This window comes from Aptenodytes patagonicus, chromosome Z, assembly GCF_965638725.1.
Source record: "Aptenodytes patagonicus chromosome Z, bAptPat1.pri.cur, whole genome shotgun sequence".
Classification (NCBI taxonomy): domain Eukaryota; kingdom Metazoa; phylum Chordata; class Aves; order Sphenisciformes; family Spheniscidae; genus Aptenodytes; species Aptenodytes patagonicus.
Window position 1 is genome coordinate 14,284,456 of NC_134982.1, and position 27,698 is coordinate 14,312,153.

A 27,698-nucleotide genomic window follows, 5' to 3' on the forward strand; every position below is an offset into this window, starting at 1 on the left:
CTGGTGTAGGAGTCAGACAGGTTTGTAATTCCAGGCTAGGTCATCAGACATGGCTTTCTGAGGATGCTACTTTTTAGCCTTGGTGGAATTAAATCTGCTTAGCACCTGGTGCACCTTCATAAGTCTCCAAATTTTAGGTCCCCAGGAAAGTGTCTCTCTTAAAATAAGTGCATGCGTTCTCTACCTAAACGGTGGACACGTGTAGGTGCCTTTGACATCCTCCAGGCAAGCCCAAGGGAGTTTGGTGTCTGTTTCCCCCAAAGCTTCCAAGGGAGCGAGGCTCTCGCAGACATTCATAACACTCTGCAGAGAGATGGGGGATCTGCCATCACAGCCTGGAGTACTGATCCGAGCCCACAGCTCCCACAGGGCACATATATGGGATAAAGATGAAGGCAGATTCCTTCTCCACTATCTCCTGGTTCCCTAAAGTTTGGCTTTTGGATTGTTTTTTCCAGTATCATCCTCCAGCATCCAGTCTGGGCATGCTCTTCATTACTGGAGGAAGCAGACCACTTAGCCAGGAGACTCCAGCTTGAGCTTGTGAACTTCTGTGGCTTTGTAAATGCTGACTAGGAGAAACTGCCAAACCCTTTCTCTGGGATTTGGCAGCAAAATTAGTGTTTTTCAGATATCAGCAAGACCTAAATAGCAGGCTTAGATGCTGCAGCCCTTGTAGCTCGGAGCTTATTTCCATTTTAGCAAAAATCACCTCTACCAACTGAGAAGGCTGCGGGTGCACAAGAAGCTGGGAGGGGGCACAGCCAGGACAGCTGACCCAAACTGGCCAAAGGGATATTCCATACCATGTGACGTCATGCTCAGTACATAAACTGGGGGGAGTTGGCCAGGGGGGCCGCTGCTCAGGGTCTGGCTGGGCATCAGTCAGCAGGTGGTTAGCAATTGCATCATGCATCACTTGCTTTGTATATTATTATTATTATTATATATTTCAATTATTAAACTGTTTTTATCTCAACACACGAGTTTTCTCACTTTCACTGTTCCGATTGTCTCCCCCGTCCCACTGGGGGCGGGGGGGAATGAGTGAGCGGTTGCGTGGTGCTCAGTTGCCGACTGAGGTTAAACCACGACAGATATGCAAAATTAAAAACAAAACATCTACCTTAGTTTTAAAATTCCGGGTTTTTTCCTGCTTCTTAACATGGAATGAAATACAGAGAATTCCTTTCAGTAGCTGCACACAATCTCAATCCTACAGGCTTCCTTTCTCCCACACGGCAGTTTTGGAAATCAAGTTAGAGATGTCTTTCTATACTGTTCTGTCTCTTTCTGTTACGATGGCATTAAAGGCTTCAGCCTAACGGATCTTACTTTTTTAAAAGAATTCACATGAAGGAGTGCATGTAAACTAGTTCCATCTGCTTGCTGCCCCCTGTGTATTACAAACCACTGAAATGAAAAAATCACAGTGCTGAGAGAATTATCTTACAAGCAAGATTTTCTCATGCCTTTGACACAAATGATTCAAACCTTTGACTCCAGTTTGGCAGCATAGTAGTAGTGGTAGGAAGGGTCCTGAAATACGTGTTTGTGCACCAAAAGCTTAATTTGGTGCAGGATGATACAGGAGGTTAAAAAAACCCAAGAGCTGTTCCTTGCTTTTCTGCTTCACTCATAGCTACTGATCTCTAAAACTTCCAAAACCTGGATAATTTCTTTCATCTAGTTCACATCGGTGAAGTAGAGATGTATGGTCTTGCATTGGACGTACTACATCATAAAAATTTAAAGGACTCCTCCACACAATAGCATGCTTTATTCCCTGAGAGGCAGGCAAGAAATGCTGGGAAGTGCTGCAGTGTAGCCCTGTAACCTGGCATTACCATTGCTAGCAACAGGCCACCAGCTTTGTAGTGAGTTTGCAGAGCTTCAGGACGAGGGCCTGCCAGGCTTGCTTTGTCTGAACTTTTCTTGATATGCTTGTAGCTTTGTTTTACTTCCTCCTGTGACAGCAATTTCTCTAACTGACCAGCTGCCTATAGTAATTTAATTTTTTTTATCTTTGTATGGTGCAGTTTTATACAGATAGCAGTAACAAGTAGTAATTCTATGTATAATGAGATGTTTATGACTACCACAATACAGGGTTGAGAAATACCAGACAGGTACAATTGCAGAGGCCTTGAGAAGGCGAGAGATGTAGGATGCAGCGTAGAGCAGTACAGGCATGCAATGATAAAGGTGAGGCACAGGCTTGGCATTGGAGACCACACAGCTCCTCATCAATGGTCAGTTAGAGAAATGCAGACCTGGAGCTGGACAAAACTGGGTTTAGGGGTAGCAAAGAGAACAAAGGAAGCTCAAGATTTACAGTGTTAAGTCATTCTGCAGGCTGAAGACGCTGACTTTAAGACCCAGAGGAACAATGGAAGGGTGAGCATAATCCCAAGAAAATGGGTAAAAACTAGGTGTGTATTATAATTTTAATTGTATTATTATTATTGACACTTTTCCCCGTATTGAAGTATTTTAACTGTCTTCTTATTCTTTCTTTTTCTATAACAATTAGATTTGGATTAGCAATAATAGACTCTTCAGATTTCAATTAACAATAAATTCTTGGCTTTACTTATATGTAAGGTGTTCTTTCTTTTTGCCCATAAGCAAGACCTTGAGCATAACAGAAGGGAGGAAAGATGAGCATGCGGGCCTCTTCAAACTCAGCCCCTAGCAAGGGGCCAAAAGGCACTGCGTAACATCAGTCCTGCTCTTTCCGAGGTATGTTGCGCATGCGTGGTGTTTAGCTGCTTGCCGGGTCAAACCACAACAGCTGCGAACTGCATTAACGGGAAGTTTGACTGTTATGTTCTGTGTGGTTATTTTCACATCCACAGAGTTGAGGTCTGTCCCAGCAGTGAGATTGCTTTGTCCCTTCTGAGTATTTCCCTTGAAATGGCATGGCGTTTTTTTCTTAGCTGGTAAGTTAGGCAGGTGATGTCTCTCTCCATACTGGCTGCAGGGTAGTGAGGTCTTTGTGTATGCCACTCACTTGACCCTTGACCCCTGTTTAGCATATAATCAAGAATGATTTTAGAGGTGATAGCATGTGTTGGTTAAGCCCAGCAGATTTGGCATCAGTTATTCGGATCTTCCAGCAAATATCCTTCTGTCCAGCTTGTGAGGAAATATGCCTCAGCTGGGACATGCTCTTTCCTTCACACCAGCAAGCTTTGTTCTCCTTCTGTCTCCCCTCTATTTTAACAACTGCTGGGAAACAAAAAAATTGTGTTAACCTCTCCTACATGCACACAAGCTTTTCTTCCATGACCCAGGTGCTCTTGTCTAGGTGCAGGTTAGCTGGGAGTGCCACCAGGAGTAGGAGACCATAGCTCCCAGGCAATCATTCATGACCCCACCTTGCACAGTGCAGTAGACATACACATGGCTTGTGTGGGAAGGGACCAAGGAGCATTGTATGGTGGCACAGTTCTGCAGGCACATGCTGGAGAGGACATCTGACAGAGAAATACAGAGAAGGAGGCACACCCAATGCTGCAGAAATGGTAGCAAGATTCCCAAAACTTTTCTAGCTCCACAGGCCAAGTTACAACATGTTACAGACCCTCCTTTGTTTTAAGACCTTCTTCACTAGTCAAGTCGTAATTTCATTCCCTAGCAAAGTTCCTGCTGATTTTAGAAGTGTGGCACTAATAGGTGCAGTTAGGCCTGAGGCACTAGAGGTGAAGCATCCAGTATCCATACTTCTCCCTAAAGTTAGTCACCTGGGCCATGACCATTTACACTAGCTAATGTTCTTGCTCTGTGTCTCACTATGTAGCTCCACTACGGACACTGATGTTGCTAGGGACCCTGCCACACTGCAAACCACCAGCAGGAACCAGGAAGCTGTCATTTACACAGCATCAGGTCTAAGATACTGGCACGAGTCATCATTTAAGTGTTTGTGAACTAGTTTTTCTGCCTGAACACTTGTCCTTTTTAAAACCAAGTTGGTCATATTGTCTCAAATGGATTTATGCTAGTGAAAAATGTAGTTGAGCTATATGAACAAACAACCAGACTACAATTACTGCCATGTTTCTGATACACCATTCCTGCATTTGAGGCCAGATAATGCTAACAAGAATTTGTTAACATTATCTACCCAGAAATTGCATAATCTGGCATGTTTGTTATCTACAGGAGGAAGTCACTATCTTCTGATGGATGAAACCTCACAAGTTTTTGTACAAATAGTCATACGATCCAGGTGTCACCAAAGATGGCTGTTTTGATGATGCCAACAAAACAAAACAAAACCCACCCACCCCCCAAAAAAAACCAGCTCACATAGTAACAACAAAAAGTAACAAAATGTTTATCAGAACAGAATATTACAAGAATAATGTGAATCCTACTTATACTACTACTGTAAATATTACATAAGCTCTAGTAACGGTGCGTTTAGTCTACCACCAGTTAGTTGCCTCTGCCAAGGACAGAGGCTGCAGTGCTGCGCTGCAGTCCATGGCATGTTACACACCGCGGCTTCCTTGCCTGTAAGAAGCTCTGCTGAGTGGCACCTTCAGCGTGCAAGTCCAGCTCTTCCTCTGACGTCACCTGGTGTCGCTCCCTGCCCGCACTGCCTGACCTGGCACAGCCCCGTCCTGCCATCACCAACATGGCACATAGCATCAAGAAAGAACGTTGGAGCAAAGTCCTGGGACTGCTTCAGCTGCTTTCAGCAATGTTTTGACACAAACGTCAAGTACACACTCCTAACTGCACTATCACCCCAGTGCCTGGTTGCCTATAAGGAACCAGACCTCCTCTAGCCAAAAGAAAAACAGAGGGCCCTGCACCTTTGGAAAATTTTGGGCTCCAAGCTTATCTTGGAGGATTTGTCACTACATGGGACAAATCAGTGCCTGTTTCTTAGTTAGGGACAAAGTGGGTAAATTGGGAGGATGACGACACAGAGACTTACCTCTGGCCAGTGGATCTTTCTGAGAGATTTGGTGCTCGACATCTAGCTGTTCTCTGACTGTTGGTGTCACAACTGGGATCCAAATCAGAATAAACTGTGAACTCTTTGCCTCCTTTTGCCCCAGAGCTGTGAAAAAGCAAGTGTTACTCATTCCTCATTTTTGAAGAAAAGGTTAATTTTAGTCTCTGAAGAGTCCAAAGGAAAAAGAAATGGAGGCTGAATTAAAGGCAGTATGTTAAAAATGTCTTAGCTTTGAAAATATTGGAAATATCATGTGGGTTAAAATAGGAGTCGTCCAGTCCCTACCAAGGTATCAAGTACTCTGGTGGCCAGGACGGCACTGATTAATATAAAAAAAGGTTTGCCAGCAACACTGACAGGTTTGTGGAGGGCAGGTACGCAGTCTTGGTGATTTCTGTGCACAGGTCCTTAAGCAGCTTGGATTATCTGCAAAGCCCATCAGCATTCCTCAGTCCCAGACAGTGGCATCTTAAATACTAGGCTTTAAATAATGAAGTAAGGTTGCAAAAGTCATTCAGTGGAAGTTCTCTCTCCCTTCCCCATGCACATACAGTTCTTTACCGCATTATTGCTAGGCAAAGCTATTGCTCCAAGAGAAAACAGATTTTAGATAAACACATTCATAGAATTAAGTCCTGCAGTTTCAAGTCCAGGGATTTCCCTGGCGGATCTTGTGCTTTGAGTAAAATACAAAACATTTCTAGGCATGAAATTCAGGTCAGTGTAGTTCTCTATTTATCACCAACACTTCAGTGTAGGGCTGTTACCCAAACTGAGGCATGTCGAAAAAAAAGGAAGCACAAAATGCAATGCATCTCTTATTTAGGTGGTGTGACATTTCCTCTCACGGTTTTGGATTTTTGGTTGGGACATCCCTGGTCATCAGTGTCAGAAATCTTCTGTGGGTGGCGTGGGTAAGGCATCAGTCCCCTATCTTAATGTTTAACTCATAAGTCAGAGAGTGCACTGGAGGAACTCTTGGGTGGTACGTGGTTTCCTTTGCAAAGTTTACAAAGCACTTAAATTCATCAACGCTCTAGCCCAGGGACTTTCCCAGTAGAGAAGTTTCCTGGAAAGAGACAATGTGGTGAGGTAGGGATTCCTCACATCTGGCTTTTCTGAACTGTCACAACTTGGATCCAAACGAGAACAAACACTGAACTCCTGCCCGTGCTAAGAGCTCAGTCCAGTCCTTCACTGTTGCAAGGTAGGGGGAGATGGGGGGAATCCACTTGATGAATTCTGCTCTAGTCTTCCCCAAATCTTGTTCCAGAGTTGGTGTAAAACCTGGGAGACTACTTCTGGGGACAGGCTCTTCAGTTGATGAGGAAGATGAAAGGATCGTTACACTGAGCTCAAGGATTTGATGAGTTTGGAGCTATGATGAACAAGCTTATCATTAAGTACTTTGGCTGGTGTGGATAGCTAGCTAGCTAGCTACACAGATAGGTACTTAAATTCATTTTGCCTACTGGGATAATCTGTTGTCTAGAATTTTTCAACACTGCCCACGGTTTCCTGCGAGGCAGGACTTGGCCTCACTTGAATGCTGAGGCTATTTCAGGCACCGCAATGCTTATCTTAACTCTGGTCTCTTGAAAAGCAACGCATGGTTTCCTGTCCTCATGAGCAAAGTGGCAAGCAGTCCAGAATAGTGTGCTGTGGTGAGGGATGGGAAGAGCCAGCTTTCAGATGTGAGTGTCATACACATAGCTGACAGGGATGCTGCTGAAACAAGGTACATGCTCGTTCTATTTAAGGATTCTCTGAAAGTAAGCCAATCTTACAAGTATGGATTTCAGTGCTAACAAGCATCAGGGACTTTTTTTTCAATCCAGAAGTATTAGTGTGTGGTTGATTTTTTTTGTTATTCAAGAGGATTAATCAAAAAGTTAACCGAATTTGTTAACTTCTAAACCATTAAAACGTAAAGAATTCACAATCTGTAGTCCTGACAAGGAAGTAGCAATTAAAATGCTCAAAAACAATAGCACCCAGTTAAAGTGTCTTGCTTTTCCTCCCATACAAATAGAAGACGTTCAGCCCTTACCTGAGTTTTATGAATCAACTGGCATACCAATATTATACTCAAAGACCTCAATTCCTTGCAGAAGAAGTTTGGCATAACATGGTTGATGCTTTTAATCCTTCCTGCTCTGCCGTAGAAAAATTAAGGTGTGCTCTGTAGCAGAGTTCCCTACTGCTAGCAGGTCACAAGCTGGGATGGACAGTCCTATGTCTCGTGTCTCAGTATTTCACTCCCACTTAGCTGTGGACTTCTGGAGTCATGTGAAGAAGAGTTTTGTGCCTCTCTGATCAGTAATAGCAGAAAGTTGGGAACAAACCAAATTTGAAAATATCAGCAAAGAAGGAAAAATCAAATCCAATGCAAATTTTACTTTCTATATATATATTTTTTTTTTTAAAAGGCATTAACAATTCACTGAATCTAAGTAGGGTAACACTTGCTACCCTGTCCTTCCTAATTGTGTGGCAGAAGTCAAAGTGGCAGATAGCAGAGACTTTTGGAGCTCTGGTTTTCAAAGTAATAGAGATATGAAAAAATATCCCAAAAGTGTAAGCATCCAAGGAAATAACTGGCATCTAACATTGGTACTGTTAGAACCAAACAATTGTTTCACTGACTGTCATGTTTTATTGCTCTCTGCAAGTGCTAAAAGACTTCATAGCAAAAATCAAAAGCTCAAGTTTGTTTTAATTGTGACATTGGGCCAGCTACTCTTAGCCTTGTTGCTGAACATGCTCTTCTGGAGGAATACTGGTTTGGCCTATCTAGCCTGAAGTAAATGGAAGTGTCACCTTGCCCTGTGGTTGATGAGCTCAAATTGTCACACTGTGAAAATTACAGCTTGGATCCCTCAGAAGGATCAACTAGCTATGGACTCCAGTAGCTAGAATATATAGCAGATCTAAAGATTGGTTTCATATTTATTCTTTATTCAAATATACTAGTGCATTCAGACAATCTCTGTAACAGTTCCCAGAGAAATAACCATGGAAGACATGGTCTGGTACTGCTAGTGACAAGGGCCGTCTTCATTTCAATGAGAGTAGAATCAAGCTCTTAAATCCTAAGGCTCAACAGTAATTATTGTTCCTGATAAATGGTGACTGAACTTCTGATTATATTGCTGCAGCATTTCAACAGCTGTCTGCTTAAACAGGAAGCAAGTCCATCCCATTTTCTGGAAGTGTTTTTAAGGTTTCTAGCACTAAATTTGTTCCAAATCACTCAGAACCAACAACTGAGGGGACACTGACCAAAGTTCATGCTGTTGCCCCCTTTAGCAGGGGACTCCCACCTCTGTGGGTACCTGGGACAGACCTGCCTACCCACCCGCTCCCCTGAGCCTGCAGATCCCACTGCTGTTGTTCCACACCAGCTTGGCTATCACTTTACAGCACATCAGCATTCAAGCCTGCTCAAGCCCACAGCCATAGTCTCTGCAATGTCTATCATTCAGAGGTGACAAGTTTCGGCTGATATGTAGAGATGTTTTACGTGTTAGTCCAGAAAGCCTGACTCGACAACTCTGTGTCTTCCCAACCCACCACCGAACTGTCTCCGAGAGGCAGTAACACAAGATATGTCTTTATTTTATTTTGGTGCTCTGAATTACGCCACGCTTGCTCACATTCTCAATCTCTCTTCCAACTCACTCCCTCCTTTTCCCTTTGTGTGGGGACTCTCAACTTCAAGCCTGAGTTGTGTTCAGGTTAGATACCTGAAATAAGAGAGGCAAAAGCTACAGGGTGTTTGCACAGCACTGAGCCCAACACAGGCTTTTATCGCTGCTCTGCAGTCAAAGCTACATATTCTTAGGCCTTGGGGGCCAGCCGTCAGCATGCTGCTATCAGATTTCCTACAGAAAATTTGAGGTGAGGCTGTGAGCAGCAAAAGGTGTAAACTTATCCCAGGAGCAGGCAGAGATCACACCTTCCTTGTCACCACCACTCAAATACTCTCCCACGCTTTACTTTGCCTCTCAACCCACTTCCTTTGTCCCGTCTCTCTCTGCCCTGGGTTCACTTTGCCTCATTCCTTTCCACACGCTGTGCAACGCACGCAAGCCACCTATGCGCACTCTGAAGGGGGTGATGCTGTGTCACACTGGCTGCCGCGAGTGCTAGCCTCTTGCAATAGACTTGCTAGTTATTTGTGAAACCTGGGCTTGAAAGCTGTTGCTTGCTCACTGAAATGTCGTAGTAGTACACTGCTTTTGCATCTTCTTCTCAATTCCCATAGATTTAAAACCAGCAAAATATTCCAAAATAAAAAGCATGATGTTTTTACAGGAGTACTCGTGCTTATGAAAGGAGCCAGCCTCTGGGGGACAAGAGGAACACAGAACACACAAGAAAAATTCCCACGAGCATCCGGCCTTTGTGAAGTTTACTTAGAATAGATGACCTTTCCTAAGCTTTGGAAATGATTTCATTTGACAGTGAATTGTTTAACTATAAGTGTTCACTTGGATTTCAGAGGCTTAGCAGATGTCCACAGAGCACATCTAGGCACTGCCTCAGTTACACCTTTGCTTTGATGTTGACTGAGTGACTCAAAACACACACCTTTAACCAGATAAGCTGCTTCTGTGGAAGGAACCTGAAAACTTTTCTTGTGTTTCTGCATAACCCACATTCATAAACCACTCCAATACCTGACCTCTGTTTATGAGCGGAACCGTTCTTTGCAGCTCAGGTCACATTCTCTGAGAAGGGAAGAAAAAATGTGTCTTCTGTCCAAGTCAGGCCCTGACCAACTTTGGCTTCTTGGTAAAGCTTTCAAAAAATCCTGAAGGCAATGGTGTGTAATGAACCAACGCATAACAAGATGATGCAAAAGATAGGATGTTCATGAAGAGAAAGGGTTAAGATCTTTATCACAGTATGTAGAGCAGAGACTAGGACGAACAAGCAACACACTGTGGCAGGCACAGCATGGCCCAGTGCAGGCAGAGGTAAAGTGAGAAGGGCAGAGCAAGGTCACAACCCTGACAATTCAGAGTCAGTCAAATGCTATTTCAGAAGACTTAAAATTCACTGGGCACTCAAGGTAGTTTCATTAGCAACTGCTGACAATTAAAACCCAGAATTTCTATTGCTCTCTGAGCAAATAAAAATCTGAAAATGAATAATGGAAAGATAGTATTTACTACAGGACAACTTGCATCCTCTGAACTATATACTGTCAGGCTTACAGTAGCTACTTATCACAGCAGGTCTGGAGGAAGAGTGTAGCTGGTTAACTGTGCCAAGAGTGATTAACTTCCACATCCAAACCGTCTCTGGAAAAAAATTAAAAACATATACAGAAGATCATTCTGCTACTCCTACCTCTTCTCCCATGAATAGAGAAAATGCTGGCTTATGACAGGTGGCTCAGTTTGGTCCACTGAACTGTTACTGATCTTTCTTAACATCTGCATGCATCATTCATTTACTACGTTATTCTGAACCCACATATATTAAAAATGTGTAACAAAAAGATCCAGAAAAGACACTTGGTAGTGCAGCAGAATCGGGGGGAAGCGACAGTCCCAGAAGGGGTGTGACAGGATAAGTCCTTACTACCAGTGCCAAGACATTCCTACCGCAGTGATGGCACAGACTGGTCTTGAGTGTGCAAAATGTTTCCTGCAACTCACTCAGAACAGCAGCTGCAGATTAAGTATAGGAGACAATAAATAATCAAATAGAGGAATCAACCAGCCTCAGTTGTTATAAATATTCTGATGTGCTAAAGAAATTAATTATTACTTGCTCCAGGGCATGGCTTTTCGATTTACAACATCCCGAAGATACTTCTGTACCTCTCAAGAAAAATGCCACTTTATCAGAATGAAAAAAGAAACCTAAAAACATATCCTGCCACTGTAGCTGTATAGAGACAATAAAATATTAAAATTAAAAAAAAATTTCTCTCTCTTCTTCCTTCACCTTTTTTTTAAGGTAGGGAAGACAAAAGTGATACACATGCAAGCAGTGAAAGAAGAGAGAGAGTTAACTCCTCCTTCACTTTGGCTGTCTCCTCACAGCTGTAGTGGAAACAGTCTCTTGCCTCTATTCTCACCAATGGCCAGGGACGTCTAGAAGGAATTATGTCCTAGTTTGACTGCTTACGGAAAGGAGGGAGCGGTGTAGGAGCCCTACCTTCCCTCCCACCTTATGCCCCACAAAAATAGCCAGTGCCCAGTCAGCCCCAGGAGCACACAGGGTCCTCACAGGCTTCCTCCAGGCACTGCAGGAAGCTTACATCGTCAGCTAGCCTGGCTGCACTTCTCCGTCTCCCTGCATTCGCAGAAGCTGCTTGTGCTTCCACAGTTGGGGTGAGCTGTCAATAAAGGTACCGGCCCAAAGTGTAGGTCCAAGTCTCATCCACGGACTCTGACAACGACACGTCCAGGTACGCAAGCTTCTTCTCAATTTCCCTTTTTAATCTGCTTTAAAGAAGATGCAAAAAGATTACTAAAACACAGTTGGATTGTCTTCTAAAGTAAACTTAATTTCTACCTGAAAAAAGAAATAGGTCAAATTTCTCTAAAAGATCACGATCAAAAACACTTCAGAGAAGTATGAATATCTAAAATATACCAGGGAAAATGTATTGCAGAAATGATTTATTTAATGCCAACTTAACTCTTTGACTAGATACTTTAACACACATTTCAAAAATATATCCAGTACAATAATTTAGAACACTACAGAGAAAAATTTGTAACTCAACTGAATTTCAAAACAAGGTGTTATGCATACATACTTGTATCATAAGGCAAAAGAAGATAGTCTATCCATAAGCAGCACTCCTACAGCCTATCTTGACATACACTGGAGAATGAAGATCTTCTATTACTAACCCTGTTCTCACAAACGAATTCCCTTATCTTCCAGATACCTCTACAGGAATATAAGGTATTTCTATGGAAAATAATTACTTTCTACAGTGGTAACTGAGCCATCACTCTGAAACTATTACCATTCACAGGAATATGTCAAATACAACAACATTATCCTGAAGAAACAACATTATCCTGAAGAAATAACTGAAGTTGTGTATTATTATTGCCTGCCAATTGCAAATAAAACACACACACACACACGCACGCTGAGGAATACATTCCAGTGCATTTTAATAGAAACAAAGAATAAACCTGATTGGGCGTACCATATGACTGAAACAGAAGATACCAAATATAATGCAACAAAATAAATGACAGCAATTAATGTATTAGAAAGAGATCTAGTTCAAAGTGCTTTTTTGCTGAGTTTCTGTTAACATAATCAAATGGCATAGGAGTGTCTCAGCTTCAGACTAGACTACTTAATTAGAGGCACAGCTAGTATTAGAGAACTGCCGTAAAGCAGTACATATTCCTGCAGAGCCCATTAGGGAAAAGGAATGTAAAAGTTTCAGAAAGTTTACAAGATTGACAAATAAGTTGCTCTGAAAAAATTAACCATTTTCTGAATTTTGAAGAAAAATTAAAAGCTAGGAGACAATGTATACCCTAAGTAGTGTTTTTGTTAATAATTAAGATGCACATACTTGCCTATAATGAATGGGTCAGATTTCTTTAAGAAGCCTCATAAAAAGTTCTCCTTCATAAAGTGATCTCTATTTGGTATTGTAAATGCCCCTCAGATTGCAAGTAATTACAGCAATAATGAAAATTGGAACAAAATATTATAATTTTCACATAACATTTACAGTATTCCAAGATAAATTTAATAAAATACAAATTATCATAATTACAGAAAATCAGATTAATCACTTTTTTATTACTTCATATGTAAAAATCATTGTCATGGTTATGTTTTAAAATATCAAGAACAAATATTGAAAAGATAGCAGCTTTCTGCCATTCCCATTAATACTGTTAATGACTATTTTACAAATGCTTGATTGCAAAATAAAGGCAGATTATATAGCATGATTTTTCCAGTAGTGTAAGTTGCAGTAGTAAAAAGTTTGTTGCTTCTTACCTAAATAATAAAACATATCATAGTTTGCGCAAACTGTCACTATTAGCACAGACTAGAAGTTGCATATCCTTTACCTTCCCTCATAAAAAGACTCCCCCACTTCACTGCTAAGAGATGCACCTTTCTTAAGCAGAGTGCAGAGGACTCATTTCCCAATATAGATATCAGAATACATATATTTTTAAATGCCTGAAAAAACAGAACTACAAATCTAGTAGGAGTAGGAAGTTTGACTAGAGCTTTTTGCTCTCCATACTTTATATGAAATCCAACACTGACACAGTATTTAAGTAGCTACTGTTTTCACTCCCGCTTTTCAACGTTCATTACAACTTGCATGGATGCTTTTTACTGGTTTAAATCTTTGACATGAAGATATTCAAACATTTGTACTTAACTTGGGTGGGTTTTTTGGTGTTTTGGGTTTTTTTTGGTGTTCACAGATGAAGAGGAAACTGCGGAAATGATGATGAAATGGAAGTATACTCTAACTGCTCAGTAATTCAGAAAGTGAAATAATAAATACGTACATACATGACATTCTTTAGCTGCAAATAAATATGACTATATACTGACAGAATAAATACACCAACATTCAGTTCCCAAAAGCAGTTTGCAAGGCAGTTATATTTTAAATCACGTAATCTGGAGCATCAAATGTGATGCAAGAACACCATTAGCCTACATTAGGGTCACTGCTTAAACATATCAAAGCTAGTTTTAACTTTTTTTTAGCTGTGGTACTGTTAGGACTAGAGCTATAGTAGCAAAGAACTCATTAAGAGTTGCCGCAATCTGGCTGGGAATCATCATAGAATGGTTTGGATTGGAAGGGACCTCTAAAGGTCATCTAGTCCAACCCCCTGCCGTGGGCAGGGACATCTTCAACTAGATCAGGTTGCTCAGAGCCCCGTCCAACCTGACCTGGAATGTTTCCAGGGACGGGGCATCCACCACCTCTCTGGAGTGGGGTAAGTCCTTAGGCACGTAGCCCTCAAGCAAGGTCTGCATTATTTGTACTAGCAGTAACCAAACTAGTTTAAAACTACCTCAAGTACACAGCAAATGCTGTGCAGGCATATCCCTTATTTCTACAATGTTCTTTTATAGTTTTACTCTGTATTTCTTTGTTGAAAGTCTTCCGGATTTAGTCATATGAACTCATAATTACTTTTCAAAATGCACTGTAGATTAACTGGCCTACAAATTGCACATAATTAGAGCAAGAGTAACTGTTGGTCAGCAATGAACACTATGGAAGAAACCCGACTTCACTTATCAACTTCTTTCTTAAACACCCAGCATCCAGGGAGCATGTGACACCAGGGATCTCCAAGCGCAATCCAGAGGAGAACTCTTGAGAGATTTTCAGAGCCCTAATTCCCATGCTTTCAAGAAGCAGCCACTGGTTACTCCACTACTTCACTGCAACATCAAAAAAAGGTCAGTGGATTCCCACCTCAATGAGCTCAGAATTTCTATGTTAGCAACTGAAATCCCACTGCCATTAATTTATACAGTCAACTCCTCAAATTATTGTATCCCAACGAAAACTGCACAGAGGGCTTACTCCAGGGACTAGTTAGTTTTTGTATATAAAATCCTGACCAAGTTTCCACTGAAAATTCTGTTTGCAGCCATTCCACTGACTTCTGAGAGGGGAAAAAACAGGCCCCAAGAAGGCTTGATCCAAATCTCTGAAGTCAGCAGGGCCGAGGTAAGGATACTGCACAAGCATTCAGAAAAACAAACGTTCCTTCTATAATTTTTCTGTTAGCACTGAATTAGATCCCTTTGTAGTGACATTTCAAGAGTTAAACAAAGAACCTTCATCCAAAGATTTTTTACAAACAAACTTTTGGGCAATTAAGTGAGAGACAAATTTTAAGAATAGAAATATCAAGTCTAAGAACATTCATGTGGATGGGTGTCCAAGAACATATACAACCCCTTTCATGTAAAGCTGAATTCAGGATAGCATTTCTAAGTAGATCTAAAATAAATTAAATAGGTGCTAACATAAAGCTGCTAAAGAACAATCTGAATAAAAATAGTCTCGTTTTCTCAACTTCCAGTCCCTGACACAGCCATAAGATTTTGATCAAGCTTTTACAATACAGGAAATATCCAAACTAAAAATGTGCCCTCTTACAGGGAATCTGGAAATTGCATGAGCTTGAATACATGTGGGTATGGCTGTCGTTCAGTGTATTCACCTAAGAACAGAACTGACGATTATTTTATGTCTGCCAATTTATTAATATAATTCTTTCTATACAGAGTACCTTCATAGTAACAATTCAGTGTTTTAAAACAGGCAGATCAATATATTACAAATATCACTACTGTTAGAACGCATGATGTACTAAATCACAGGAGGTAGTTAGATTCCCATTAACAATTACTTCAGAAAACAAAGACTGTTTTTAAAAATTAGTAGAATACCTCATTAATGAAAATTTACTTTTCAGAGTAACTCATTCCTAGCTGCTTTAAGGGATGTCTGGTTTTTAAGCATGATAAAGAATTTATGATAGAAACATGTTCTCTTTCAGTTTTCAACATAACTTTGCAATAAGCACATAAGAAAACTCCCAAGTGGTAAAGACTGAAGACAAACTGCGGCAAAGCAACATTTTAAATTAATCAAATTTCCAAAGATATCATGAATTTGACCACATCTTTTACCTTATGATTACATTTGAAAATTCATTCAACTAACTACGGTTTAAACGTGTATCTACACCAATGAAATTAATGTGAAGCTTTTTTACACTGTTAATAATTGGCATTTTTGAATGGCATTCAAATGAATAAGCATTATTATTTTTGCAACAACTTACTGCAAAATACAGGCACCATAGAAACAGATACATAATGCAACCAGGGCATTTGGGACATTAAAAGTGTTTACCATTATCTAGTCATGCTATGTATTTCCCTTCTTTTAAAGAAATACTCTACAATTTGAAGCCGTGCCTGAGGTGTGTGCAAATCATGATGTTTCAGCATTTAGCTCAATTTTCACATTGTATTTCTTTTACAGTAACAAAAACATTAGTGTGCCAAGATTTTCAACTGTTACAACTGTAAAAATCTTAAGCAGACACCGTATCTTCGATAATGTACTCTTGCTATTGCACATATGCTCATATGACAGTGAAACTCTGGTCCATATTCAATGTCAACTATTTACACATGCTAAAATCATTTATCTGCATATAATGTTGGAAAAGAAAAAATATTGCCTTTCTTGACCAATACACCTTGCTCCAAAATTTATGCCACCAAATTTCATAGAATCATAGAATCACAGAATACCAGGTTGGAAGGGACCTCAAGAATCATGTAGTCCAACCTTTCTTGGCAAAAGCACAGTCTAGAAACTGTCCAGCCGAAACTTAAAAATCTCCAATGCTGGGGAATCCACCACTTCCCTGGGGAGACTATTCCAATGGCTGATTGTTCTCATTGTGAAAAATTTTCCTCTTGTGTCCAATCGGAACCTCCTCAGGAGTAACTTGCACCCATTACCCCTCGTCTTTTCCATGTGACTCCTTGTAAAAAGGGAGTCTCCATCTTTTTTGTAGCCACCCTTTAAATACTGGAACATGTGTTTTATGATTTTATGAAGAACAGCCTGCCATTCAATCTTTCTGCTTATACACAGACTGATTCAAAGACCACTGAAGCCAAAAGAAACCTTAACTTAATTCAGTAGATTTTGGACTAGGCATAAAGCTCAAATAGAAAAATTATAGAAAGTGTTTACTACAGTAATTGATATAACTGCACTTTGGATGCATTGAGATGCTCTCACAGCATCTGTTAAAATACAAAAAAATTCCTTCCAAAAAATCCTCTTCCTTAAACTTACAATGTTACAGTTCAAGTTGAGCTCTAGGTATATTTATGAAGTTTACCCTCTATTTACTTAATTAATAGTTTTCTCCTTTTGGTCACGACACAAAAGCCCACACTGATGCACAACAATATCCAATATCTACAATAGAAGAAGCATATGCTTGTCATAAGTAGTCAAGTTGTTATACAGGTGCACTTCCAAAATAGTTGTTCCTTCATATTTTTTTTAAACAAAAATGGTCTTTTCTGGTTCCGTGATATATCATAAATACAGTATTTTCCAAGCAATGAGTAGGAAAAAGATTTCTGCTGAATTTTCTTTAGCTTTGAAGAGTTTAGACATCATCAAATATTTTGCTTCGAGACATTGACAGGTATCTTCCACCAGGCTGGTACCTGCAGAATCAATTTTAAATATGAAAAACTATCATAGGAAATAGAAAAATAAAGACCCATGAAATCATATAAATCTCACTGTACTCTTACTCCTTAACTATCAATGAATTACAGGATCTGAAGTTCTACTGAATTACTGTTTCCATGAGAATTTGATAGGCAGTCATTAAATTAAACCTCATGTGACCAAGAAAAACAGTGATATGAATACTGGGAGTCTTAAATAACTTTGCTTCCTGATACAAAGGAAAGAAGTTGAATGTTTTTGTTGAACAGAACTTTTTTTTTTTTAAACAAAAAAAAGCAAAAGAAGAACAACAGCATCCAAAAGTAGTTTGGGTGATTAACATCTCATTGGGTATTCTTAAGAGAAATACAGTATCACAGATAATGAAAACAAATGGCTGCATACTTAGTGGGAAAAAAAGAAGCTTCACAAATTGTTGGTCAAATATATTTTAAAAGCATTTTAAAAGCACAAATAAGTTCCAATGAAAGCACAATGTACTTCCTCTCCACAGTACTTACCAAGACCTGAACAGACACAAAGTCAGAACCTAGTGTCCCTAGTGCTCTTACTGTCCTAGAATGCTTGTAACTATTGCAGGAGCTATAGTTTTGAAAAATCAATGTTACACAAGGTATTAAGTCAATTGAAATTTCATACGCAATTATTCTTGATTTATTACCTCCATGAAATGAAATACAGATTATTAGAGGAAAGCTCAACTAAGCTCTGTGGCTCCGGATTTTCTTTTTAAAGAAAAAGTTCAGAATGTTCTACTCTGCAAAGTCTGTATAGGTGCCAGAAGACTTCAGATACTGTACTTTAAAAGTATTTGCTCCAGAAGAATTACATATACAAATTCCTACTTTTGTAGACTATTATCCCTTTCACACTGTAAGGAAGTCAACAGCTGACAGAACTGCTAGGCTAGTTCCTCTTTAAACTCTTCTGCTTAAAAAGAACCAACTTTTGAAATGTGGTGACATTAGACTAGACTAGTTAGTTGTTGATACAAACTAACATTGATGAATAAATCTGTAAAACCTGGCAGTGTTATTTAACAGCATTCTTTGCATGTTTTTGAACTGGCATTTATTTGTTGACATTATAGATATAAGTCAACTGAAACCATTTATGGCTTTTTTATTGGATTGGGTATGCTAGTTTTAGCTGAAAAATAATGTAAACTGTAACTTTTTATAAGGGAATTTAAAATTATTTATCATTAAATGGTTCTACAGCATAACTAGCTAGATAAAAAAAGCACCTATAAAATGTATTACTTGTTTCTTAAATATGAGCAGAGCTTAGCAGTCATATAAGATACTCTATTTCACGACTAAGGAAATTTGGTGTTGCAGTCACACCCACAGAATCACAGAATTCTCTATGATAGACAGAGCTACACTGTGCAGTCTGGGACGTTTTGTTCAGTATGTTCAGATTTTAATTTAGTCCAGTAGTTCCAAGATCTGATCCCCAGGTGTATTCCTGCAACTACTGGTCCTGCAATACTCAGTTTTCTTTATTGCAGCCCTTCATGATGGTTTTTATACATGGAAATCAAGTGAGCTTTCTAAAGTCTTGTAGGAAATTAGAGAAAACTTTATATTGTACATATGCAGGTCATTCTCCAGTTTTCTGGTTTTATATGCAGTATTTTTCAGATTATGCCAATATACAAAATTACATTCAACTCAAATCTTACTCAGACATTTCTAAAAAACTGAAAAGCCTTCATGTTTCAATTGGTTTTAAAACAATTCCGGTATCATGGGGGGAAAGGAAGAAAGGGAAAGAGCTAGGTGAGATGATAAATTTTGTTCACAAAACTATTGTTATGATACCATCTGATACAGCTGCCATAGGTCAGAAGACAGAATACATTAGTACATTTTAGTTGTAAATAACACAGAAGATTCCTCACCTTCCCGAGTCTGCTTCAAGAGGGTCATCATTAATTGAGTCTGCGTTAAAATCCAAAGGTTCTGCATCCTGGAGGAGTTCTATTCTATCTCTTTCAGTCCTGCCATTTGATCGGGTATACTTTGATAGTGCTGAATAGGTAAAAGGAAAGACAGACACTCATTTGCTCTATGAACATCTTGGAGTGTGTGGAGACATCAAACTTAAACGACCAGAATAGTAATTTGCTAGTAACTCATCCAAAGTGTAAGTGCAATGATCTAGAATAGATTCAATATTAAACCAAACCTGGCTACATGCTCAAATTTGTAGTATTTCATTTTTGTATCTCCAGAGCAATGTAACTACAACTTTTCTTTTGCCCCTCAAATAGGATGAGATCTACTTTGCAAAGAATCAAAGAAAATGAGAAGTTGTATGCAAACTTTACTTTTAAATCAATAAATCATCCATTCATCTTCCCAACTTCCTACTTTAACTAAGCTAGCTAGAGGGTTTTTTTGGTTTGGTTTGGTTTGTTTTTAAAGGGGCAATCTCATGAGTTAATGAAATATAGTTGTTTTGCAGTTCACTCTGCCACCTTCACTAGGCCAGCACCTACAGCTTGTTTTGGTGTTGGAATGCTACATATGGAATGCTGAGGAGGACTTGGGGGTGTTGGTTGATGAGAAGCTCAACATGACCCGGCAACGTATGCTTGCAGCCTAGAAAGCCAACCATATCCTGGACTGCATCAAAAGAAGCGTGGCCAGCAGGTTGAGGGAGGTGATTCATGCCCCTCTACTCTGCTCTGGTGAGACCCCACCTGGAGTACTGTGTTCAGCTCTGGGGCCCCCAACATAAGAATGACATGGACCTGTCGGAGTGAGTCCAGAGGAGGGCCACGAAGATGGTCAGAGGGCTGGAGCACCTCTCCTACGAAAACAGGCTGAGAGTTGAGGTTCAGCCTGGAGAAGAGAAGGCTCCGGGGAGACCTTACAGCAGCCTTCCAGTACCTAAAGGGTCCTACAAGAAAGCTGGAGAGGGACTTTTTATGAAGGCATGTAGTGATAGGACAAGGGGTAATGGCTTTAAACTGAAAGAGGGTACATTTAGATTAGATATAAGGAAGAAATTCTTCACTGTAGGATGGTGACACACTGGAACAGGTTGCCCTGTGAAGCTGTGGATGCCCCATCCCTGGAAGTGTTCAAGGCCAGGTTGGATGGGGCTCTGAGCAACCTGGTCTAGTGGAAGGTGTCCCTGCCCATAGCAGCGGGGTTGGACCTAGATGATCTTTAAGTTTCCTTCCAAGCCAAACCATTCTATGATTCCATATTCATATGCTTAACATTAAAAGATAATTACATATAATTTCAGTTAGTCTCCCACTGAAAATCCGGGTTTCCAACTTTGTAAAGAGGAGGGGGAAATCTACCAGAGTTGTTTCAAAAGCATGTTCAAAGCTTCCCTCCTCCCCCTTTTTCCTTCTTTTTTTCAGTTTCATTTCTCACTTCTTGTTAGCTTACAAGAGTACATAAAAAACATTAACACTGTGACAAATAAGCCTTTTGGAAGTTTAGTGCATCCACAAAAAAGTTTTTTGCTAAGAGACGTTATTAAATGAACATGTATACACTCGTGTGATATGTTACTGGCTTTACATTCGTTGGCCATTTATTTGATTATTCCATTATTCCAGTCTGAGAGAGTTCATTTGCAACTAGAAGAGGTAAATTTTAAGATTTAAAACTCCCAACTTCAAGACACATCCTAAATAAAGTCTCTTTGTTGACAACTGCTATTCTAATGGCAATCACCTGTCCCGTAAGAAGACCAAGTAATTAAGACTAGCCAGAATCTCCAACCTCAACTAGTTGAAGTGTTGAAGATGGGAAGAAATACAGCACTCTTTTCAGGTGTCTTTAATGGGCAAGATGACACTGTGCCACAGAAGAGAATATATCACCACATCATATAAGAAAAAAGGAATCCATTTGAAGCTACTCACATAGCCAGTATTGTGCAGACAAGATATTAAAAAAAACAAAACAAAACAAACTCCCTCCAAAACCCACAAAGCTTACATCTGTTGGTATTGGTCTCTGAGAAGCTGGATTCTTTTTGGTCTGTGTGGACAACTCTGTTTCTAGTGGAATCGTCTCTATTTCCATACCGCTCCTTCCATTCCTGGAAAAAAGACATAAAAAGAAAACACAAGCTGTGAGGAAAAAGTAACACAGCAAAAGCATACATAGGATCAAGAAATATTCCAGACTCACAATTTAGAGCTAATTGGTCAATCACATCAGACTACAAAAGTAATACTTTGAAAGTGTTCCCATTCAGTATCTTGATACAGGAAGAATTTTCGTTTTGTTTCAAACTCAAGATATGTCCCTTCACTAAACCGGTTACCATAGCTGTTCTATAGAAAAAAGACTTGCAGAAAACAAACTGCATGTTAAATATGCACTCAAAGTTCACTCAACTGCCCTAAGTTACAGTGGGAACGTTGCTTTTTTTGATTTCTACTTCCATCTAGGGGTAGAATAGTAAAATAACGAGATGCTGATAGCACAAATAACCATTTGCATAGGCCATGTTTACTAAGCTTGTTGTTCTACTGTGTTCCCATTCCATCATGTTTTAGTATGTAAACATTTTAGTATGAAGTATAATGAAATATTAAAGAAAATGTCTCATGCTCTTATTAAACATGTCTCAGTAGAAACTTTTCCAATTGCTGCAATAACTTTAATATGTTTCAGCTTCATATCTAGATCCCAGATTATGGACTGGTAGGAACTGGTATACTCAAAGTTACTGTGCTGATTTATGCCATATGTTACAGCTCCAAGCTGCAGAAGGATTCAAGCATCTAATCACGATCCAGTAAAAGATACCACTCTCAAAAGCCCCAAAAGTTTCAAGAATGAACGTGCTACGGTATTTAATGCAAACTCAAAAAGCAGGTAACATCTGAAATTGAGTTTGCTGTTGAACTAAAATTGTTGCTTAATGTCAGATCATTTCAGTGTATACTAAATGTATCATGCAGTTGCTACTATTTGGTTTCACAGTAAGTTCAAGTTCTAAAATTATGAGATGGGGGCGAGAGGATCAGAAGGTCTATGCAATATTGGCTGTCATCCATAATTTAAGTATCCCTGAGCTTGAAAAGCCGATGGCTGTCATCCATAATTTAAGTATCCCTGAGCTTGAAAAGCCGAGAAGTTTTAGTCCCAGTATTATCTTGCCTTTGTGCAGAAAATATTTTCCCCTTCCTTTAGTCAGTTCATTTTTTGCATGCATCCTTTCGATTTATCTGTGACTTTCTATGCTAAATTCCAAATGTTATAAATTAATGAAAAACTAAAGCTATTATTAACTGAAGCTGCTTAAAATGAAGCTGCCTGAATTATTTTTTATTCAGATTGACTGCCTTCACAAATCTTTCAATTCAGTATACACTCAAAGTATGATCTGAATCAAACATTCTGTTTGTTACTCAGTGGTAACAGTATTAATTCTGTCTTAAATGTAATTCCCTCCTCTGTAAAAACAAAAATAAATCTGTGCTAATTACTTTCCAATGAGCACACGAAGCAATGGCTAAGTTTGGGAGGAGCATACAGTCCCCATTTCAGTGAATATGATGACACTGCAACTGCAGTTATTTCAAGCAGAGCAGTATCAACATAAAAGACTGATAATAAGCAATTTCAGATTATTCTGCATCCTAGAAATCAGGACCCTTTTTAATGCTTGTTACACCTATTGGCATACACCATTCTCACAGCACACTGAGTAACAAAAATTTCCAAGTAGTGTGACCACAATCGCTCTCTTATCCTTTAAAATTAAAATGTAAATTATTTCCCCCCCCCCAGCCAAGACTATTCTGCAAGATTAAACTGTCTCCATCACTTATTGGAGACTTATTTTTTTGTGAAACAGATCATTCTGAATTAAACAGCAATAGCAAATCCTATCAGATATTGTAGCATATTAATATTATAATTAGTTAAAACAATCTCATACCCTTCTTCTGTTTTCACCTTCCTCCTGCCTTTGTCGTTTTCTTTTCTCTATAAATAAAAAAAATTGTCTGTATCTCCATACAAGAAAAATCATTACCAATTTTTTTTTAAACAAACAATGAATATCCAAAGTTAGCTAGCAAAGATTCTTATTGAAATAGATGGCTCATACAATTAAATAAAGACAAAAGACAAAGCTGCTTGTTACAGAGTTTCCTATTAAAATGAATTCATTACAATGATATCTTGGGTCAAGGCATAATATTTGGATACCAGCTGGCAAAGCAAAAAAACCCAAACCTCTTAGAAATAGTTGGAAGAAGTATGGCATTAAGAAGAAACTTGAGCATTATTGAATCAAAATCTTGCTGAAGTTCTATGAGGCAAAAAGTATGACCCTAATAGTTTGTGTCCTTATCTGCTACTGAGCTGAAAGTGTAACATCACGGTATCAAAGAAACAGTAACCTCTTGTTTAAGGGAATGAGACATTACTCTTTCTCCAAAAAAAGAAATACTACTACTCTAAGTAAATCTAGCTTTTGTTTTTCATAAACTATGAAAGGGCAATGAAAGTATTCCATAATATAACATTGTATCCAGAGATTTTAATTTCTAAACATTTACTCAAGAACCACAACAGCTTTTAACAACTTTCAAGAAACACTTTCAATAAAAATTAACATAAAAAGCTCTCCAAAACAGCAGATAATTACAGCTCTACAGAACAACATGCTTTGTGTGATAAAACACAGTTAGTTGAAACAGCAAAAAATCCTAAAGGAAATGACAGAATTTGGGCAGCTCAATCAACACACTTACACAAAGAAAGATTAAAATGAGTTTGTTGATGATAAAGACAATTTAAGTGCTAACTATCCTTTGATAGTTATGCCTATGACAGACTACACAAGCACCTGCTCAGGTATTATTAGATCAGTAATGACTTCAGAGGAGCACCACTTAACTGAACTGTAAAATATATAGAAATATCTAAAATTCAGATACTGGATGAGTAAAGCTGATCATTGACATCTGAAGTAAAGTAAGTCCAGTGCTGTTTATATAGCAACCACAATGCGGTAAGTCTATTGCATTTTGTGCAGTAGACTGCCTCAGTACAGTTTTCAAAATATTGACAAGCTATATGCTTTTATTTTTTGTGTAACATTTCAGACAAGTTTAATGTAATAACAGATTATATTTTACAAGAAGACTAGGATAGAGGACCTATCTTACCTCTTCTGATTAGCTCTTTTCCTTCATCAATCAAATCAGAGGTCATTTCGCTATCCCCCATGAACTGCTGGAATCCCAAAAGATTCAAACAACGAGTTCCTAAACTGGTAAAAGCAGAAGGAGAAGCAATTTCCTTTGTTAATTTACAATTAATAGTTTAGATGTATTACACTGCAAAATGTAAAACAAATTATTCAGATATTTATGGACAATTCAAGTAAAAAAGCAATATAGAAGAAAAGATAGATTATTATACTAGCTGAGAAATCAGAACATTCAGAACAGTGACACGTTCCTAAATCCAATTGAAAGTGATGGAATAATCCTACTGAAACAGAGAGATAAGACTATTTATAGTCTGAGTAGTGCAAATGATTTAAGATAGACAATTGCTTGAAATGTTCTCAGATATAACGGAATTTATACCTATGATATCTTACTGACTCCTCTTTGACAGAAGACAATTACTATAAAAATTTTGTCTATTATGATTTCTGTGTTTTTGAAACAGTAATAACATAAGAAAGCCACCTTCATTTCATGTTTTACTCAGGAGAAATGTGTGGCATACTCTTAAGCTGCAGGGATGCTGGCTGCCATTTTGGATAGCCATTAGGCAGCAGTCAGATAATAAGCTTGCTCCATCTTTAAGCTAGTCCTGGAACTAAATAGCATGAAACCACTTTCACCTTTCCAACTTCACACCAGAGAACACAACTGTCGTTTTTGTTATGGTTTATTGTTTTTTACTGAGCATCAAACTGTATTTGATGCTCCAAACTGGAGCATCAGTATCATGTTCAAAATTGACTTCATTGCATATTATGCTGAAAAGTTTTTTTCCTGTACTATCTGAACTTTAAGATTGCTGGATTAAACAAGGGAGACAGCTTTCCTTGATAGATTTTAAACATTCAGTTTTGCATGTATCTGAATTATTAGAGGGCATTAACGTTCAAGCAAAGCAATTTCCTCTCCTTTAGTTTCTTTTCTTCCTTTTCACTATGGCATTCAAGACCCAGGATCATCATGGACAAGAAGTCACACAAACTATTTTCTTGTCATTGGCTTTCCTGTTTGCTTTTTGTGTTGTTTTTTTTTTGCCTCCACCACCACTTTTGTCACCTAACCTAAAGGTAAGCAAGGAAAACCTAGGACTGGATCCTTGTCTTACTATCTATGGATGCACATAGGATACTAATGGACATTCAAGGCATTTAACTACATTCTACATGACTCAAAACATATACATTGCTTCTGACTAAATGGTAATGCAAAAGTGAAGAAGTGAACATAAATGTAGCCGAGCAACGTCAGACCAAAAGTAACTCATCCCTTACAGTGGTCAAAAGCAGACATTTTGAAACGTAAAGATAAAGCAAGCATATAACAGTATTTTCTGCAATTACCTTTCCAGCCTCCAGCAACCTGTGGCTTAGGGAAACAAGATCAAATGATTTAAACCACTATGCTTTCAAACTGAAGTCTGGTAACTGATCAGAAATTTGTTATGAGTCTGTTAGAAAGTTCATTACCTAAAGTTTCTGCTAATGCTTCTTAGTTTATTAGAAAACCTTGCTGAAAACATAGCTTCCTCATAGTAATTTTAATCTCAAAAGCAGAATCTAAATGTTTGTGGGCTCCAAAGTTTGAACAGATCAGACCTCAAAATCTAGGAATGAAGTTTAATGGGGAAAAAAAACCCACAACTCAGTTATGAGTTAATACAATAGATATTCTTAAAATGTACACATTTAACATACATAAATAGCAATTTATTGTTTTAGTTTTTGCATTTTTATTAATATGTCACAACTCAACTGCTGGAAGAGGAGAAGTGAATCTCTTCCTGATTGCTGAAACAAATATTAATGTAAAGAAACATGGAGGATCTGCCTTGCAAATCACTTACCTAAAGTATGTGGCAATACAGAGAATGACAACAAGCATTGGGTAATATATATAGAATCCATCTGCAATGAAGGACAGCACTCTCATGGATCCCATTATCTGGAAAAAAATCCACAAGAACAATCTCAAATCAGATATATTCTACATAAATCCATAAAGATTGTGCCATCTCAGTGTTTTCAGTCCACAACACACAAACACACAATCCTTTACAGTTACTGAAACATAGGTAAGTATTATCATCACAGATCTGATTCAGACAGTTGACCCAGAATGCCCAGATATAAAGGCCGCCTCTAACAGTGTATCCACTTTGAGGTTTCTAAGATGCTAGATCTTCTTGTCTCACCCAATCCAGAACCAGTTCAAATCTGGTGGATCTTTTAATCTGCTGTGAAAAGTCTCTGAACAACACTGAGAGTCTACTTGCTAACAACAAAGATGTGAGATGTAATATGCCGTATGTTATACGCCGTAAGAAGAACGGGCGGGGAAGATGACTGGCCTGGCTGAACAGGGAGCTTTTGCTGGGACTCAGGAAAAAAAGGAGAATTTACCACTTGTGGAAGAAGGGGCAGGCGACTCAAGAAGAGTACAGGGATCTCATTAGGTCATGCAGAGAAGAAATGAGAAAGGCAAAAGCCCAGCTAGAACGCAATCTGGCCGCTGTCATTAAAGACAACAAAAAATGTTTTTACAGATATATTAATGACAAGAAGAGAGCCAAGGAGAATCTCCATCCTTTACTGGATGCAGGGGGAAATATTGTCACCGAGGATGAGGAAAAGGCTGAGGTACTTAATGCCTTCTTTGCCTCAGTCTTTAACAGGCAGCCCAGTTGTCCTCAGGGTACTCAGCCCCCCGAGCTGGAAGACGGGGACGGCGAGCAGGATGAACCCCCCATAATCCAAGAGGAAGCAGTCAACGACCTGCTGCGCCACCTGGATGCTCACAAGTCTATGGGGCCAGATGGGATCCACCCGAGAGTGCTGAGGGAGCTGGCGGAGGAGCTCGCCAAGCCACTCTCCATCATTTATCAGCAGTCCTGGTTAACGGGGAAGGTCCCGGATGACTCGAGGCTTGCCAATGTGACGCCCATTTACAAGAAGGGCCGGAAGGAGGATCCGGGGAACTACAGGCCTGTCAGCCTGACCTCGGTGCCAGGGAAGATTATGGAGCGGTTCATCTTGAGGGTGCTCACAAGGCATGAGCGGGACAACCAGGGGATCAGGCCCAGCCAGCACGGTTTCATGAGAGGCAGGTCCTGCTTGACCAACCTGATCTCCTTCTATGACCAGGTGACCCCCCTAGAGGATGAGGGAAAAGCTGTGGATGTGGTCTACCTGGACTTCAGTAAG

At 39.3% G+C, this 27,698-nt stretch overlaps 1 protein-coding gene across 2 annotated transcripts in view; it reads right to left on the bottom strand.

Moving 5' to 3' along the window:
• Positions 1 to 11,596: 11,596 nt before the first annotated feature.
• Positions 11,597 to 27,698, bottom strand: part of LMBRD2 (LMBR1 domain containing 2) — a 35,990-nt gene continuing 19,888 nt past the window's right edge. For both annotated transcript variants that reach the window (XM_076363006.1, XM_076363005.1), the window contains exons 13-18: positions 26,342 to 26,439; positions 24,430 to 24,533; positions 23,193 to 23,239; positions 21,236 to 21,338; positions 19,171 to 19,300; positions 11,597 to 17,236 (exon numbers count right to left, since the gene is read on the bottom strand). In XM_076363006.1, coding sequence (XP_076219121.1) covers positions 17,176 to 17,236; positions 19,171 to 19,300; positions 21,236 to 21,338; positions 23,193 to 23,239; positions 24,430 to 24,533; positions 26,342 to 26,439 — 543 coding nt within the window. In that variant the 3' untranslated portion in view covers positions 11,597 to 17,175. The remainder of the gene's footprint in view (positions 17,237 to 19,170; positions 19,301 to 21,235; positions 21,339 to 23,192; positions 23,240 to 24,429; positions 24,534 to 26,341; positions 26,440 to 27,698) is intronic.